The following is an 18,334-nucleotide window of genomic DNA, read 5'->3' as shown; positions in this document are numbered from 1 at the left end:
ACAGAAACATGATTAGTAATTTTTAGTGGTATAAGTCTAGATATGGTTAAAATTTCGGAATTGTCCTATACAGGGTTGGTTATTTTTTTATTTATTTAAGTAATAGGCTATTAAAGCACCCCGACATAAAATATCTATTGTGCCCAAAAAAAAAATTATTATTGTATAATTATAGTTGGACCCATCTCTTTAATAATCAGAACATGAAAAAAAAACACATTTATTGCTATTTAAATGAAAAATAATTTATATCGGTTTAAGAAGTTTTGATTATATTATTATCTTAAGATTATATTGCGCAAAAGGCCACCTTTAAATCGATTAACGTAATGTGTCCATTTTTTGGATGTATTTCGAATGTATTTGCCGATGTTTCTTTAAGCGCTCTTGGATTGTTGATATAAAACTTTGACTTTTAGTAGTCTAAATTTCAGCGCATTCGACTGGTCTATACTGTTCCATAGCAAAAATTTCTTAAGACTGATTTTTCCAACATGTCATTCTCATCTTCCTTGTCAAAGTTATAGCGTTACCAGATGGATCCAACTAAATTGGCCTACCTTGTATATCGTAATCCAACAAATTTGTTAAAGAAACGTTCAATGATCATAGACCTTTGAAAAATATATGTAAATGTGAACTACCAAGATCATAAGGTTATATTAAATCATTGACACAAAGCTTATCAATTCTAAAGCTAGCATTATTCATGTTATATTAGGATAAAGTACAAATTTATATAAAAAAGTTATAATCCAGAATCCAATTTTATTTTAAAATAAAAATATCTCGTACATATATCTAAGTGAAGAGAGAGATATAAGATGTGAATGCATCATTTTATTTTCATATGAAATAAGAAACATATAGCTCTTATCTGATCTTATCTGAGAAAGAGTGGGTATAAATTTTTTTGGATTATCAGTCTTTAACCTACTTTCTTATATAGTTCAAGTTCAAACTCAAACGATTCAGTTAAGTCAGTTAATTTTTTATGAGCAATTAATATAAACTAATAATTAAAAATTATGAAAAATTGTAATTACTTTAGACAAAGAATTGTCATTCAGTGAAGAATTTTGTAAAGAATGAGAACACGTTATTTATTTTACAGTTTTGAACATTAATTTTTTAATTGAATTTCCATACTTGGATAAATAAATGCTACGTAGCAAGATCGGCTCGATGCGATCGTAAACACGTAGGCGAAGCAAAGACACAAATTATCTGCACTGATCTTTAGCTTCAAGCGATTTTAATGTGCGTTCAAAATCTTAATTAGATGTGCTTGCATATCGCTAAGACCAAAAGATCAATTCAGTAATTGATCTCGTAATTGATCTCGGCTGAATGTCATTTTTCAAATAATCAAATAATACTCGTAATGACACTCAAATGTTTACAAATATATAAACCCAACAATGCATAATGGACCTTTAATTTTGTGCTTTAACGTTTTATTCATATTTAACATTTTATTTTATATTGTCTACTTTATATAGTATTATTTATTTTTTTTTTACGAATCTATGTACGTTTTCATATTTGTCTTTTTTTTTCAGAATAATCCAAATTCTAACACACCCCTTCCGGGCATATTAGCTGGGTGGCGTGAGGACTTACAAGGCAAACAGCGACGCGATTCAATGACACTGGAGCGAGATGTCTTTGTTACTACAAATTATGGTCAAGTACAAGGCTTTAAGGTTTATATGTACGATAATCCCGATCCGAAATCATTTTATCGACCTTATCATTCAACCGTGGATCGCCTTATGGGCGAATGTTCTGTTTTTCTGGGTATACCTTATGCCTTACCACCTACATTTGAAGGTAGATTTAAACCACCTCGTTTGCATCGAGGTTGGCAAATGCTACAGGCTGTTGATTTTGGACCTGCTTGTCCACAACCGGTGCGATATACTGGTGCCACAAAAGGCATTATCGATATGGATGAAGATTGCTTATATTTAAATATATTTTCTCCAAAGGTGAGTAGAAAAATTATTATTTTATATATATATTGTACAATAAAAATTCATTTGGTAATTATTGAAAATAAAAATAGAAAAAGATATACAAATATATATATATATATATACCTCATCGGTTTTTTCAGCTCACTCTTTTTCAAGTTTCTAATCCAGGCCTTAGTCATTATTATATTACGAGGTTTCGGGCGCCACTTTCTATTTTCTTAATTATGTAAAGATAACAATATCTAGGTGAAAAATTTTTTGAACCGACATATAGACGACGCTTTTAAAAAATATTCATTTTGCCATTCCAAATTATCAATTCTACTGAAATCCGTTAAAAGATTTCATGATGTTCAGTCTGAAAAAAAATAGAGTGAAATATATACAAGTTGTTAGCTCCTAGTGGAGTAGAACACTATGACCATGGGTAATTTTTTATGCTTACAGTAGAACTCGAACTGAACATTACATATTCCACCTTCTGAATTTAAGAAAAAATATCATCTAAAGAAAACAATCTAATATCAGACAGGTCCAGATTACAGCTAGAGAATCACAGAGAATTTACTAGAAAATGCATAAAAATCCATTATGTTGAGATTATAATTCAGGCTCCAGGCTAATTCATAACTTGTCAAATAACTTGTCAACAACCTCAGTTTTGTTTTACTGACGAGAGATGCGCTACTGTAGTTATATAGCCGAACGAGCTGTTTAGCTGTGTAGTCATAAAGAATTCTTCCGCTACAAACCACTTTATTATCAAAGAATCCATTGTAAAGGTTTTTTGAACCTAGTTATAATAGTTTATAATAGTCTTACGACTATTGTGCCCTATGAATATTAGTCATCATATGTTGGTTTACTATACTTAAACGTAGTCAATTTTTTAATGCAATATATGATCATATACGAAAGAATATCATATATAAAACTATTTTTCCTAAGAGGAACCCTTCTATGATATATATTTTATTATGATGTGCAGTAGTTATAATATATATAATATTAAGAATTTATTTTCTGATTTTTTTATTGCATATTTTATTCCTAATAATATTATAAAGAAAAAGCATATTAAGTATGTTCAGAGACTTGAGATAGAATAGTGAAGCAATTGGAAACTATAAAACCCATGAATATTGGTTTTAGTCATTGATCTGAGAACAATGTACAGGTCAGACTTGACGTCCATTAACTAGTAAAATAATTCCTCAATTCTTTCATTTATCGCGCAAAAAAATGAACACATCAAGTCAAGAGATCTGCATCCAATACTAGAGTTTTGTCCAATAATGCAAAACCACGACTAAGTTAAAACCAACTATTTTTTTTGTTTATAGACAGGTGCTGGTATCGCACAAAAATATCCAGTTATGGTTTACATACATGGTGGTGAATTCATACGCGGTGCCTCCAATCTCTTTCAAGGACATATTTTAGCTTCGTACTATGAAGTTGTAGTGGTAACACTAAATTATCGTTTGGGTGCTCTCGGCTTTTTGTCAACAGCTGATGAAAATTCGCCTGGTAATTATGGTATATTAGATCAAGCGATGGCCTTAAAATGGGTACACGATAATATTGAGTTTTTTAATGGTGATCGTGACTCAATTACATTATTTGGTCCTGGTGCTGGAGCAGCTTCAGCAGGATTACTAATGGTTGCACCACAAACACGTAATATTGTTCGACGAGTTATAGCACAATCTGGTTCTAGCTTAGCTGATTGGGCACTAATACAAGATAAGTATAGAGCACAAAATACTAGTCGTGTTCTAGGTCAACTATTGGGTTGCTCCATTGAATCTTCATGGAAGCTTATAAACTGCTTGCGTACTGGTCGAAGTTTCTACGAGCTTGGTAATGCGGAATTTCCACCTCAAGTTGGCACTTTTCCCTGGGGTCCAGTATTAGATTATAATTTCACAGTACCAGGTGATGATTGGTATGAAGGTTGGCGTGAAAAAGATTGGCACTTTTTATCTGAAATGCCCTTAAGTCTTATACGTCAAGGTAAATTTAATCGTGGCTTGCAGTATATGACAGGCGTCACAACTCAAGAGGCAGCCTTCTTTATATCACAAAACGAAACTTTAGCACCGTACTATGAAATTGATAACAAGTTTTTTGATCAGAAAATACGAGAACATGTATTTCGCTATAACTACACGCTAAATCCAAATGGTGTATACGAAGCCATTAAATATATGTATACTTATTGGCCTGATCCGAATAATAGTTCAATTATACGCGATCAATATATAAACATGCTTTCCGATTTATATTATCGTGCACCCGTTGACCAAATAGTTAAAGTTCTGTTAGAGCAAAAAGTTCCAGTATATTATTATGTTATGAATACAACTGTTGAAGCGCTTAAGTTGCCTCAGTGGCGCAAGTACCCACACGACATTGAACACTATTTTCTGACTGGAGCACCTTTCATGGATATTGAATTCTTTCCGAAAAAAGATCATTTACAACGCAACATGTGGACCGACAATGATCGTAATATGAGCCACTTTTTCTTGCAAACTTTTTCTAATTTCGCGCGTTATGGGTAAGGAAACAAGTGATCAATATTATTTATTGCCATATCAATAATATTTTTATTTATATTATAGAAATCCCACCCCACAACAAGTTTTGGGCATGCATTATGAGCGAGCTTATCAAGGCGAATTGCGTTATCTTAATATAAATACCACATTTAATTCATCCATTTTGTTCAATTATCGACAAACCGAGTGCGCTTTTTGGACGCAATATTTGCCAACTGTTGTAGGTGTACTAGTGCCCACCTATCCACCAACGACAGAATATTGGTGGGAGCCAAAGGAACCGTTGCAAATTGCATTTTGGAGCATGTCAGTCGCGTGCTTCTTTCTAATTGTCTTAGTCTTCATATGCTGTATAATGTGGCGTAATGCGAAGAGGTAATCAAATGATATAGTTTTACGATTTATAATTTGACAAAAATGAAATATGTTATATTTATAGACAAACAGATCGTTTCTATGATGAAGATGTTTTTATAAATCCTGATGGCACTGAACTTGAACATGATATACACCAAACTGGTGTTGATAACTCGCACATGGTAACAAATCACCATGCATTACGCACACGTGATAATATATATGAATACCGGGATTCACCATCCACTAAAACACTTGCTTCAAAAGCACAAACCGATACAACGTCAATACGTTCACCAAGTTCCTTGGCCATGACACAAAAATCTGGCAGTCAATCATCACTTAAATCAGCCATATCTCTTAAAGAATCAACCGCTGGTGGTGGCGGCGGTACCTTGTCCTCTTATACATCTGCTGCCACACGATCAGTACGTAACGACGCTGAACGAGATGGTGTCAGTTCACGCGGTGTGACAAATGGCACCGCAATGACGGTACAACCGAAAACAGTAGAAGAAAAACGTTTATTACAGCGCGAACCTGTTACTTTGCCACAACAGACAAGCGGACCCACCGTTGAACAACCATTGTACAAATCGAAAGGAGCATCAACAGCTCCTTCAGTAGTTGGCAGCAGTCGTAGCACTACGCCAGTACCCAGTGCGCGTACTACAACAGCAACACTTTCCACTGCACCTTACGTGCAAAAGGCTAGTGTTCCTCCTGTAGCGCAACCACAACCACGAACGATCATTCCACAGAGCCAGCAAACGGCTGCACGTACTCAGGTAATTGAAGGTGTGCCGCAAACATCAGTATAAGTTACAGCTCTTTAAATGCATAACATTCCAAATTTGATTATTTTTTATGTGAAAGCTATGAAGCATAAAAAATACAGGGTATTCACTTCAATTATTTCTAGGGTAAATTAACAATTTACCTGAGATATATTCAAAATTACTTATTATTTATATTACAGCGCAACCTCTTCACTGCCCTTTTTACATGGAAAATAATATTACTCATATAGTTTACATCGGTAGGATAGGACCGTAATGCAACGGTTCGATAGGGGGTCTTCGTGGAATCTTTTATAGACTCAAGTTCAAACCTCGAAACATTCAAAAGGGTGTTCATATATCTATAGTGCTCAGTGGTTGTACTTAATCAACAATCATAGTTCTTATTATTGTTATGTGGTAATCGGATATTGTTATGTATGGTGCAGGAATTACAAATATGTTCACGTGTGTTAAGCACGGAGCTGGCTATCATTTTTGTGTGTCATTCAAGAGAAAAAATCCAAGAATAAACACATTTAAAAATGATAGTCTGAATCTTTAAATGACACGCAACCAACATTTTGGTGAGCACATCGTTTAGCTTTTTACCAATTTGTTGTAAATGATAATCTGTCACCCAATAACATGCATTCGTCAATCAAGAGCATATTTTTGCGTAGTTACACTAACACACTTACAGTGTACGCAAACACCCTTATTCTTCAAAAATTTTGCTTGAATAACAACTCTTGAATATGAGCATGTTCAAGTTCGGTTACTAGAATAAATTTGAGTAAGACAGCACGCAACTTGAAGAACATTTAAAAATGATAATCTACACCGCGCTTTAGGATATGGTTAGGTGAAGGAAGTCTGATAGGAGAAGGAGATTGTTTGGGAAACGAGATTGGATTGAGGAAACGTTTCCAGAAGGGACAATGTCAACATTTTTAGTGTACATTTTTGGTGAATACTCTTTATATCTGGATCGTTATGCATTTAAAGAGTTAACGAACAAATGCAAATCAAATACAAAAAGAGCTTATATATTATAACAAAAAATGAAATTAGTTTTTATACATCATATATTTTTATTTATTATAGATTGTATATTTGATTAATAAGAAAAAATTTTAATATTAATTATTAGGAATTATGTTTTATATTAATTGATATATATATATATATATATATGTATATATATATGACTTCTAAGTTCTAACTATCTTAAGAGACAAAATGCAAATATTATAAGTAAAACGGGTCTTTAAGATCTCAACAGTTTAATTATTGTAAGTATATGAACCAATAATATATAAATACATATATAGAAGTATTATTTTATATAATATATACAATATTAATAAATCATTACTATTATTCTTTATTAAAATAAACATTATATGTAATTAGTATATTATTATAAAAGACCTTTTAAACAATGCAGCTATAATTTCGCAATGGGCCTTTTAAAATTGTATTAATATATTTCATGTAATAAACATAATAATATAGTAAGTTTTATAAAGTACATTCTTAATTTATATTACATCATTATAAATATGCTTAAACATATTTCAGAACCCACCATTCCAATTTAAGAATTAGTTTCTGCTAATAAATATATATAGTTTGATATATATAACAAGTAATAACGTTAAAAACTTTTTATTTAAAAATTAATAAAGGCTATATATTCCCTACTTTGTCAACCTCACTTTAAATTCAAGTTTGGTTCAAGTCTCTGTAGATTAGATAGTTCTCTTTTTTCTAGAAAAATCTGTTAGAAATCACTGGTTTGCGGAAAATAAAACTCCAAAGGGTTTATAAATACCCTTTGAAGTGTATGACGAGTGGCTTCAGGACATAGATCCTATCGTTACTATATGCCGGTTTGAAGCAACGATCTTTATATCGTAAACTTTTTATATGTATATATAGGATATCATTTCGTATAATAATATGATATGATATAGTTTTTATATAATGATATATAATGATATAAACTACAAACTATATAATGATATAGTTTTATATATAATCAATATATTATATCCTTGGTTAAAAGAGAACATTGGAAAATTCATCCTTAATTCACGCAGTGCCGTTTAATTTTGATCATATCCTAGAGCAAAAGAGAACATTGGCAAATGCATCCTTATTTCGCGCAGTGTACTTTAGGAGTATATAAAGGTAGCCATACAAGATATAAATAAGACATATTATATTATTATCTTTTATATATTTTTATATCTTTTAATATAAAAATGTATTTTATATTTCTTTGATTTAAATAACTTTTAAATAATCTTCCATGAGTTTTCTTTTTTGTATATATTTACTATTATTATTTATTAATTATTAATTCAAAAAAAAAATATATTATAAATAATTACTTTTTTAAATGGTAAATATAATATTAATTATTGTAAAATTTTAAAAGTTAATATTTGTGATCGTTAAATAAATATATATTTTATATATATTTTTTTAACACTCGATAAAAAAAATAATTAAATTTCTTTCAAGTATAAAAAAATTAAACTAAAACTTAATATATATAATTATTTTTTTTTATTTTAAAATATTTAATTTTTAGTTTTTAAATCAAATTGAAAAATAAATCACATATTATATATAAATGCAATTATTTTTTAATTTTAAAATAATTTTTACTTTTAATATTTTGTTCAAATTAAATTAAAAAATAAATAATAAATGCAATTATTTATTAGTTTTATAATTATTTTTAACTAAAGAAAGTCGTAGCAAAAGCTTTTAGCTTTACGATTTAATGCCTCGAATATCAGTACCAATCCGTCCAATATGGTGTTATATTAATTTATGTTACATAACTGTCTATTTGATATATATACTTATATAAATATATATACATATTCATATATAATTTCTTGTTTTTTGTCAAAAGACATTGTAAATATAACTATGTAACCATTTCATATATATACCATTTATGTTTATATTTATATTAAAATATTTTTAAAATTATTTTATAAAAAATTTTTAATAATAAAAGTATATATTTAATTGCTTAAATTGTTTTTGTCCATTGTTCAAGGGAAGTTTCAAAAGTTTTGAAAGTGAGTTTTTTTTTTAAGAATATTATGCAAAAATTAAAACTTTTCAAATCTTTTAGAACGAAACTGCTTTATATGTTATTTGTCTGTTGTGTGTCTTCTATAATCCCTTAAGTGCTTTTTTTTTTTTTATTAAACAATTTTAATATATATTTTTTGTTTATTATAATTTCAACACAAATTTATTATATAAATATTAATATATTGTGTCTTAATGTTATATCCACAAATAAAAGCAGTGATTTTTCTATTTAATTTGTTCGAATTTTTATGGAGATATACCATAGAGGTATCTCCATGACCGGTCACTGTAGATTGAATAATTACCTATCAAAGTTAGGAATTCAATCCAACTCAGATTGCAGATACTGTAGAGAAGAGAAAGAAACTGCATACCATGTGCTTGAGGAGTGCCCGGCACTGATGCACAAGTGGAAGAAACACCTAGGAGAGTATTTCATGGATCATAAGGATTCAATATTAAGAAAGATAAGCTCTATACTGTCTTTAATTAAAAAAATCGGACTTGGAGAAACACTCTAATCCAACTAAGGCGCACAATAGATCTTTCAGGTCGCAGTGCACGATCACTTCTTTTAATAATAAAAATAATAATGGTATTATTGTTCTTACGTACCGAGTAGAGCATGGAATTCCTTTCAGTTTTATTTGCAGCTGAATATACTATATTTTTAAAATGGATTTTAAATTTTTACGCGAATATGGAACGTATTTAGTAGGGTTGTTATCCATTATAAGTTTACTATTTGGAGATAAACATTCAGCGAAAAAATAATAAAGAAATTATAATTTAAAAGACGCGGTGAAAAGATATAGTAAGTAGCCAAACATATATTAAATAAAATAATCTTAAAATATTATTTTTCATAGTTGTAAATAAAAAAAAAAAATAAAACAAAATAAAATTTATCTATAATTTTAAAAGTTTAAATTCTTTATTCTAAGTATATTTTTTGAATAAATTTATTAAGAGCAAACAACAATTATTAATTTTTTTTATTAACAACAAAACAACAAACAACAAAAAGATATATAAACAAAAATGTGAGCTGATGAGACAAACATCCCAGTTTGTCCACCTAATAACATAGGTGGACCTCACAGTTTTAATTCTTCCCAGTAAAACTGTGAGGTTCATTGCAATCAACACAATTAATATTTGAGCCTAAACCAATCTGCTTTGGAATCATGTTATTTGCTATATTCACAATTAAACCGAGGTAACTGAAACTTTGATCTTAAGCTTCTAAATGTTCACATCCTAGAGACTTAGGCCGTGGTATTCCTTGCGATATCCAATATTTAAAGATCCAAAGAAGATTCCTAAAAATTCTTGATGTTCGTTGCAATATCCGAAAGTTTACAGACTTAGCCTCCTTAGTCTACGATCCATATTAGCATTAAGCCTTGGTGCTCGTATTTCAAACTTTCATCTCAGGCATGCAAAATTAAACATCTTAAGAGTTTGAATCATGGTGTACGGTGGAATATTCACGACTGAAATTCCATTAAACAAAAATAACATACAGCAGAAATCCAAATTATAATATTCTAATATTTTATTTTTAGCAGAATAGAAAAAGAACATAATAGAAATAGAAAAGAACCACTAAGCTCGGTGAGTTACCTCAGCTACAATTACCTGAAAAGGTTCGTTGTAATATCATCTCCATTTTTTTCGCAAGGGTTGCAACTTTATACCGTGTTGCCATGCAAAATCTGGAACTAGCGTTTCAAGAAAGGCGCTTTAAGTTGATTGCGATCGTAGAAGCAAATTCGTGAAAGAAGCTGAAGTCCATATCTAAATCATCATATGTGAAAATATGATGATGAATTGGATCAAGAGCTGACACAGTTTTATTGCACTCGATGGTGTCTACTTTAAACAAGATAAAATTAATTTTGATTGATTAATAATTTATTTGTGTTAAATTTAATAACGTAATAATTCCTTTGACATTGAAATAATTCTTGTAATTTTCAATCCTGTTTTGAAAACTTCTATTTTTAATTGTATATACAATAAGTCGTAGGTTTAAGTATGGTTCTTATGGGGATTGCGGTTTACTGTGATTTTTCCTAATCGTTCTTTGTCTATAGAGCTTATAAAAATAAAATAGAACGAGAATAAAAAGGATTACTGTGATAATATACCAGGATTAACATAATTCAAACTACTTATTGGTACCTATAATAATAAGAGTTACCAAAATTGTATGAACCTATCAAAAGAAAATCTTAAAATCATCACAGGAATCGTAACAGGGCACTGTAAACCAAAATACCACCTTACGAAAATAGATGTACATACGGATGCAAACTGTAGATTCTGTGAAGAGAAATAGGCTCTTGGGAATGTATATTCTTACGAAAGAGGCAATAAAACTCTGTAAAATAGGTTCAATACTATTTTTTATTGACGCAACAGGGCTTAAAGACCTACTCTAAACCCAGAAGGGGAAACAATACACCCGACGGTCGCAGCGACACATCCCCTAACAATAATAATAATAACATAATACTCTGGAGAGACAACTAGTTGTGATACCCGTTTGTTACAAATACAGATGCCAGAAGTCAATTATTCCTAATACCTGAAACACAAAAACTCACTCGTCAAAATTCAGCCGGATATATATAGCTGGATATATTAACCGATATATATTACTATATCTCTTACGATGTTGAGAATGTAGTACGATGAAACTACATACCTAACCGTTGCCAATAACATATACCGCAGTTGCAGTTCCTTTTTAATGCCTATTATTTTATTCATTAAATAATATATTAAATTATTTTAAGCATTTGCTATAGTCCCAATATCAAGCATATTTCTAGAAGTAAAATCTAAGGCAACTCATTGGACCAAAATATTTCACAAATTGGACAAACTGGTTGCATGCTTAGTGACAATGCTGCTTTACCCACTATTAGAAAACTTCAAATATATCAGAATATTGTATTGAGATGTATGCTAAAACCGCCATGGTATATCAGGAATGAAGATATACTCAAGGACCTGAGAAACGAGACTGTGGATAACCACATCAAAGTTTTTTATCTTTAATAATATAATCTTTAATAATATATATAATAAAAATTTTCGAGTAAATGAGAGCAGCTGAGAGAGCATAACATCCCTGTCATTTTATTTCAAGTAAAATTTGTGTTGATGTGTGACTCAACAGTTTTGATTTGATTTTAAATTTTTGTATTGTTTAACAGCTTTACACAAAGCAGTTCCATGAAAATCTGCGTAAAGAGCATAATTTGCCACTTTATTCGTGTTACACTCTCAGTTTGTACTTTACTTCTGTTTTAATTGAGTTTTACTACGAGTAGCTCGTGAAGCAGACCAAATAAAATGTGCGATTCTAATTAGTCAACATATGTGTAGTTGTGAAATAATAGGAGTATTCGGCAACTCCGAAGAGTGGCAAAAAATAACAAGTCACTTGTTAAAGTCGTTAGGTAACATATTGTCATTACTGTTGTGATCTGTTATATGTTATATTTTCGCAAAGAGCAAACCTTACATATGTGTACATAATGCAAACTACTTTTTGTATAATAATAAAAATAAATAATAATCTAAAAGCAAGCCCGCTTTTCGGCAATCGGCCGCACTGTGCACCGGTTGGCAACCACTGACATAGAGAAAGTGATGTTGTTATTTTGCGTGCATATTAGCGACTTAAAGTAAGCGACTTGTTTTTTGCCACACTTCGGAGCTGAAGAATACACCTAATGTTGAGATAACCATTATCATATTCGATTGAGCCACAAAATTTGAGCAAAAAATGACAGATCGGGAGCAAGTCCAGATTTGCTGATGGAAAACGACAGTAGTGGCCAATATTAAATGCTAAGAGGAGACTTTAGTATATAAAAGTGGTCCGAAATTGTATAGGTAAATGAGCACAATGATGCACATTTACACAACCGCTATATTTAGCTGTGTTCCTGTCAAACATACTCTCTGGTCTTTCTGACACTTCGATCAGCTGTTTTTTACTTTTGAAAACAAGGAACACAGCTACGAAAGAAATAATTTAAAGGATACAATATGAGGTAGTGACTACGACAATTTTAATTTATATTTTTATAACAAAAACATTTTTAAATTTTTTTTTTAAATGAAAGAATTATCAAACAATTTATTTCAATTTTATTCACAAAATATGTACCCCGCACACATGAATCTGCGGTATCCCATTTGTCGCCATTACGCTATGCGCACAGTACGCAAAAACGCACGCATCCATCAGCGGATAGAAACTCCAAACCCATTTTGGAGGCTATGCTCAAACGAGTGGATGCAATAACACCGGGCTTGAAAATGCTTGAAATTGCATCCGGTTCTGGCCAACACGTTGGATACATAGCGCCACATTTTCCCAATATTACATTTCAGCCTACTGAGTATGATACTGAGCACTTTGATAGCATAAAAGCTTATGCTGCGGAATGTGTTACTGGTAATATATTGCCACCAGTGTTTGTTGATATATCCCAAGACATGAAACAATGGACCAATCAATTTCAGCCGGCATCATTTGATTATATATTCAACAGCAATATGATTCATATTACACCTTTCGCATGCACTGAAGGCTTATTTCGTGCTGCTGGTGTGCTATTAAAAAAAAATGGTGTACTCCTTACGTACGGACCATATGCAGTAAACGGTGTGCTGAAACCAGAAAGCAATATCGAATTTGACAAGCATTTAAGGGAACGCAACCCCGAATGGGGCGTGCGTGATATAGCTGTGTTGTCGAGGTTGTCAGCTGAAAATTCAATAGCACTCCAAATAGCGCAAGACATGCCATCGAATAACAAGTTCATATCCTGGATCAAAATGTAAACAATTATTGCAGAAATATTGTTTGTTTGTCTTAGATATGAAACTCTTAGTTAATATGTTTTTGTATAACGTAGTAAGTGTAAACACAATAAATATATTAAATATAAATAATGGTTTTTATATTTATAGGCAATTAAGACTGCAGTTATTGATAAATAAAACCTTAACCGATATAGAAGCACTTCAGCAATACTTCATTGCACTTTTATTTTTAAGTGTTTGTTAATACGAAATTAGTTCTAACAGTTATACCAGGTCAATGCTAGCAAATTCTTTCTATATAAAAGCATGGCAACAAATATTTAGCCATATCATAGCCAACTTAGCTGAAGCAGTGCTGCATTATGTTACACATCATATACGTTTACTTAATTTTTGTTACACGATTGGTGTACATCGTTGCCGCTGGATTCGGACCACCACGCTTAGATGGGCGAATTGTTGGTGGTGAAAATGTTAACATCAGTGCAGTACCTTATCAGGTTTCTTTACAAGAAAGTTATCATTTCTGTGGTGGTTCATTGCTATCCAAACGTGTTGTCCTCACTGCTGCTCATTGTACTGAAGGATTAAAGCCAGGCAGCATTAAAGTACGTATCGGTTCTACATACTCCAATAAAGGTGGTGTTTTAATTGGCGTTCAAGAAATTTATCAACATAAAAAATACAATTCCATGATCATTGATTATGACTACGCAATTTTATTATTAGAGAATTATTGCGATGTGAATATTACTAGTAGTTATGTAGCATTGCCTAATATGAATGTTGACGTTGTCGATGGCACTGCATTTACTGTGTCCGGTTGGGGTAGAACACAAAATTCGCTGGATAAACTTGAACAGTTGCGTGCTGCAATTGTGCCAAAAGCAAATCAGGAATACTGCAAAGATGCATATAAGAATTTTGGTACCATAACAGAACGCATGATCTGTGCTGGTTATATAAACGGTGGCAAAGATGCATGTCAAGGTGATTCCGGTGGACCACTTGTGTATAATAACACTTTATTTGGTGTTGTGTCTTGGGGTTATGGTTGTGCGCGCCCTAACTATCCCGGAGTATATTCACGTGTAGCTGCTGTTCGTGATTGGATTGAGCAGATCGTTGGACATTATTTGAATAAGTAAACATTCAAAAGCTATTGTATAGTATTTTTATTATCATCAAATATATTTATCAGCAAATATATTTTTCTAATATTGTATAATTGCAAAATAGATTAGTCCACTTTATACTAAAATCAATTTTAATAATGCTTTCACTCCAATTTGTTTATAATTTCACTAATTCATTTACATTGTTCCTAACACATCACAAGCAATAGTTAGAAGTAAATAAAATTTGTGCATTAAGAGCCAATCAACCAGCTCTGTTGGTGCTGGATCTGTTATTGAGTTAAAATTTATTCAGCAAAAACGAGAGAATACGGTCGGGACTAAATGCAAATACTAAAGTGCCAAATTTTACAACCTTTTCTGCTATTGTGGCCATGTTAAGATCACGGTAAAGTGTCTCATTAAGTTAATTTGATGCGATCAAATTTGGATCAGATTGAAGATATTGTAACCATAAAAGAAATCTGTTTAGTAGTATACCACAAAGCGGACAATATTTAACTGTCGGTTCTGTTATTGTTAATCTGCTAATGGTTGTAATTATCTATATAATAGATAGCATAAAAGAAATAACGAATACGAATACATGGTTTAAGATATGGTCGGATGAGTGTAGAATTGTTTGGGGAAAAGAGCGGATTACAGATGGGTGGGATTTTAAATAGTCAAAATAGTGAAACGTAGTCGGCTCAATAGGAAAAACCAAAGATCAATTGAACTCAAATTTGTGTGTGCAATAGGACATGAAACCGTATGGGCGACATCAATGGGGGTAGAGCTGCAGTTAAGATACACACTGGGAATTGTTCACTATTCCAAAAAAGAACTATATTTATGATCAATATTGATGGGTGATCTTACATTGAGTTCTATCAAACAAAGTGAAATATGAAATACCGCAATTATCCATTACCAGTTTCGCTACTATGGAATTCGATGAATAATAGTAAGCATAGAGTCGATCTTATGATCGATAAATAAGCCGAGTTATTAATTAGACCATTATTTCTGGTGGTCAACAAATCGAGTATATCAAAATACTAAGCAGTGAGAGAAGTCGAAGCAACTATACGATATAATTATAAATACAAAATAGTTGAGTATCATGATCGAATGCTAAACACGAGATTGCTCCGCTTATATACAATCTGTCATATATAAAATAACCAAAACGACAAAACTTACTCGCACCTATGCCTTCCCCATTTGGTCTGCAATCTCTTCCGCCCAAATGGAAAGAATCCGCCTGTTTGAGCGGAAACTTCTTCGGGATTGCACCAATTATAAGCGCAAGCCTAACGGCAAGCACTTCTCCATTTCTGTCCTTTACGACAATGACAAGATCACTCGCATTGATGAGTAGCTTTTGACACTCTCTCCTAGGTGCCTTACCCGGCTCCACGAGCTCCTCCTGGACGTTTCTATTCCTATAATCCTTCCTGAAGATCTTGTTTTAGCCTTGCGCTTTAAACCTCCTCAATACCTATCCCACTACCTCAATGAGTGGGACCGTAACCTACACTCCATTCCCCTATATAACCGTGGCTTTCGTGACCCCAGTCACAAAGTTTACCACTAACTTCGCCCCCGCTCATCTGCTCTAACCCCACCCCCTTCTTCATAACCCAATTTCCCTAATGTACGCTCTTACTTTCTGGTTTAAATAAATCTAGCTCCCTAGGTACTAAGTCTATTTTTTCTCCTCTCTCCCCTGATTACTGGAATGAAGTTTTCACAATGCTGTGGAAATTTTCTACATTTATCCCTAAGAGGTGGTTTAGTGGGTTCAAGTCCCACACGGTGGCTTTTGATGCTGCCACCTACTGTCAAAAAAAAAAAATATGAATTCTATTACGACTTGTAAGCTTAATCTTATAGAACTCCCGCATATGTTACAGTGTCAGTTATGTGCAAAAAGGTATGTTATAACTACATAACTACATTATGATGTGAAAAGTGTGAAGACGTATATTTTATTGTTCAATATTCGAAGAATATGGTGAAGAGTCGAGTAGAACCATTGGAACATAATCTAGAGTTACTTAATTGTTAGATGTCCTACTTGATGCGAAAGAATATTGATTCACCATATATTACATGGAAAGTACTTTTATACTAAAACCTACAAATACTTTCGTAAATACAATATAGCGCTTTCCATCTTCAAGTAAAATTTCTTTGCTAGAAGCAGTTACTGCAGTGAGATACGTTTCCATCATTTTCGAGGGACATGTCTTACACATCGATTTTGAACCTTTATTAAAAAAACTGGATATAACAGGGTCAAAAGTAATTTTTTTTGCTTAAATTTAATTCAGTAACGTTAGTACATATGTACATTTTTACAAAACAATTGTCTAGTTTCCAGTGTTATGCTCGAAAGGACGGACAGACATACAGAATTTTATCATTTGTTCAGTGACAGCGGCACCATTGAGTGATAAAAGCAAGATTCAGGGCTTTAATAGTGATTAGATCCAGGTCGCACAAGGTATAACACCTGTGGCTTTAACAGTAACGTCTCTACTATAATTTTGGAAACAAACGGTGGTTTGAACAGTAACCTAACGTCTCCAACGCCCTGAACGCTTTAGTAGTGAACAGGGGAGGGTGTTGTGTCTTCGGTCCATAATATAACACACATGGTTTCAAGAGTAATGTGTGTCTTTATTACATCTGTGGAAACATAAGGTGGTTTGAACAGTAACCTGTCTTTGACACCCTCAGCGCTTTAACACTGAACAGGGAAGGTCGTTTTATCTTCGGTTCAGTTCTTAGGGCAAATCAGAATTATCAGGCTCTCATTAAACAAATTTCTTGTAAGGACCTTGAGCGACAGCTGAGTATATTCAAGCTCTAAACGAACCTACAAAAAGTTTTATTACAAGTTATTTTATCAAAAACATCACAAACGTAAGTACTAAGGGAATTTTTTCTATAAGTTTAAGTATTTGTTTTACCCGATAGTTCATACCACTTTGACATGATTAACCCATAATATATCTGTGTAGCCCTTTTATAGTATCAGTATCTTAAATCTTCAATATCTTTACATAAATATATATGGCTAAGAGTACCTCTATTTGAATTTTCTGAACGCCATTTCTCCTTGGTTACGTGTTTGACATCGGTCACTCTTTTTAAGATCAATATAAAAAATATATTGAAGACTGATTACTGTTGAATTTATCATGTGATAAAATTGTGTTTATGATTACTGCAGAAGGACTGTAACATATATAATAGTAAGAAGATTGATCTAATATATATGTATATACAAAAGTTTAGTGTAGTGGCGACAAATTTGGTGCACGCCATTGACCACTAAGGTATCATTTTAATCTTATTGTCGAAAACATCCAACCAGATATATAAATCTGGTACCACGTTATCTGCCCGCAAGTTTGGCTGTGCTGATGAACATAGGTTGGTGGTGCTTAAAACCCAAATATACGCTTTCATTGGATGCATTTTCCAAATTGCTGCTGTGACCCAAAGTTCAGAAAAGGTGTTTAATAGGCCCCGTTCCATACCATTGATGAAAC

The 18,334-nt window shown here is 32.1% G+C and overlaps 3 protein-coding genes across 4 annotated transcripts in view; all 3 read left to right on the top strand.

Annotated features, from left to right (window-relative positions):
- The window catches only part of LOC119687761 (cholinesterase), a 29,627-nt gene extending 22,880 nt beyond the window's left edge, over positions 1-6,747 (top strand). Inside the window, exons 5-8 of the mRNA XM_038102214.1 lie at positions 1,563-1,991; positions 3,323-4,542; positions 4,607-4,918; positions 4,983-6,747. Of these exons, the coding sequence (XP_037958142.1) occupies positions 1,563-1,991; positions 3,323-4,542; positions 4,607-4,918; positions 4,983-5,721 (2,700 nt within the window). The 3' untranslated portion in view covers positions 5,722-6,747. The remainder of the gene's footprint in view (positions 1-1,562; positions 1,992-3,322; positions 4,543-4,606; positions 4,919-4,982) is intronic.
- Positions 6,748-12,833: 6,086 nt separating this feature from the next.
- Positions 12,834-13,891, top strand: LOC119688996 (UPF0585 protein CG18661). Of its 2 annotated transcripts, none has more exons than XM_038103714.1 (3): positions 12,834-12,875; positions 13,047-13,744; positions 13,801-13,891. In XM_038103714.1, exons 1-2 carry the CDS (start codon positions 12,871-12,873, stop codon positions 13,669-13,671), a joined length of 630 nt encoding a protein of 209 aa, XP_037959642.1. In that variant the 5' UTR covers positions 12,834-12,870; the 3' UTR covers positions 13,672-13,744; positions 13,801-13,891. The 2 variants fall into 2 exon arrangements, with proteins under 2 accessions (XP_037959642.1, XP_037959641.1); XM_038103713.1 differs by having other exon boundaries at positions 12,838-12,875; positions 12,948-13,744.
- A 101-nt stretch (positions 13,892-13,992) lies between these two features.
- Positions 13,993-14,862, top strand: LOC119688995 (trypsin-1-like). Its single transcript, XM_038103712.1, has one exon. The coding sequence runs from the start codon at positions 14,016-14,018 to the stop codon at positions 14,799-14,801; it is 786 nt and encodes a 261-aa protein (XP_037959640.1). The 5' UTR covers positions 13,993-14,015; the 3' UTR covers positions 14,802-14,862.
- The last annotated feature ends 3,472 nt before the right edge of the window (positions 14,863-18,334 follow it).

Source organism: Teleopsis dalmanni, chromosome X, assembly GCF_002237135.1.
Source record: "Teleopsis dalmanni isolate 2A chromosome X, ASM223713v2, whole genome shotgun sequence".
In the NCBI taxonomy this organism is placed as follows: Eukaryota; Metazoa; Arthropoda; class Insecta; order Diptera; family Diopsidae; genus Teleopsis; species Teleopsis dalmanni.
The sequence above is the reverse complement of the archived record's forward strand: the minus strand, read 5'-3'. Positions and strand labels throughout refer to the sequence as shown.

Excerpts from the sequence above, each read along its gene's own strand:
- LOC119688995 (XM_038103712.1), top strand. The coding sequence starts at position 14,016 with ATGTTACACATCATATACGTTTACTTAATTTTTGTTACACGATTGGTG.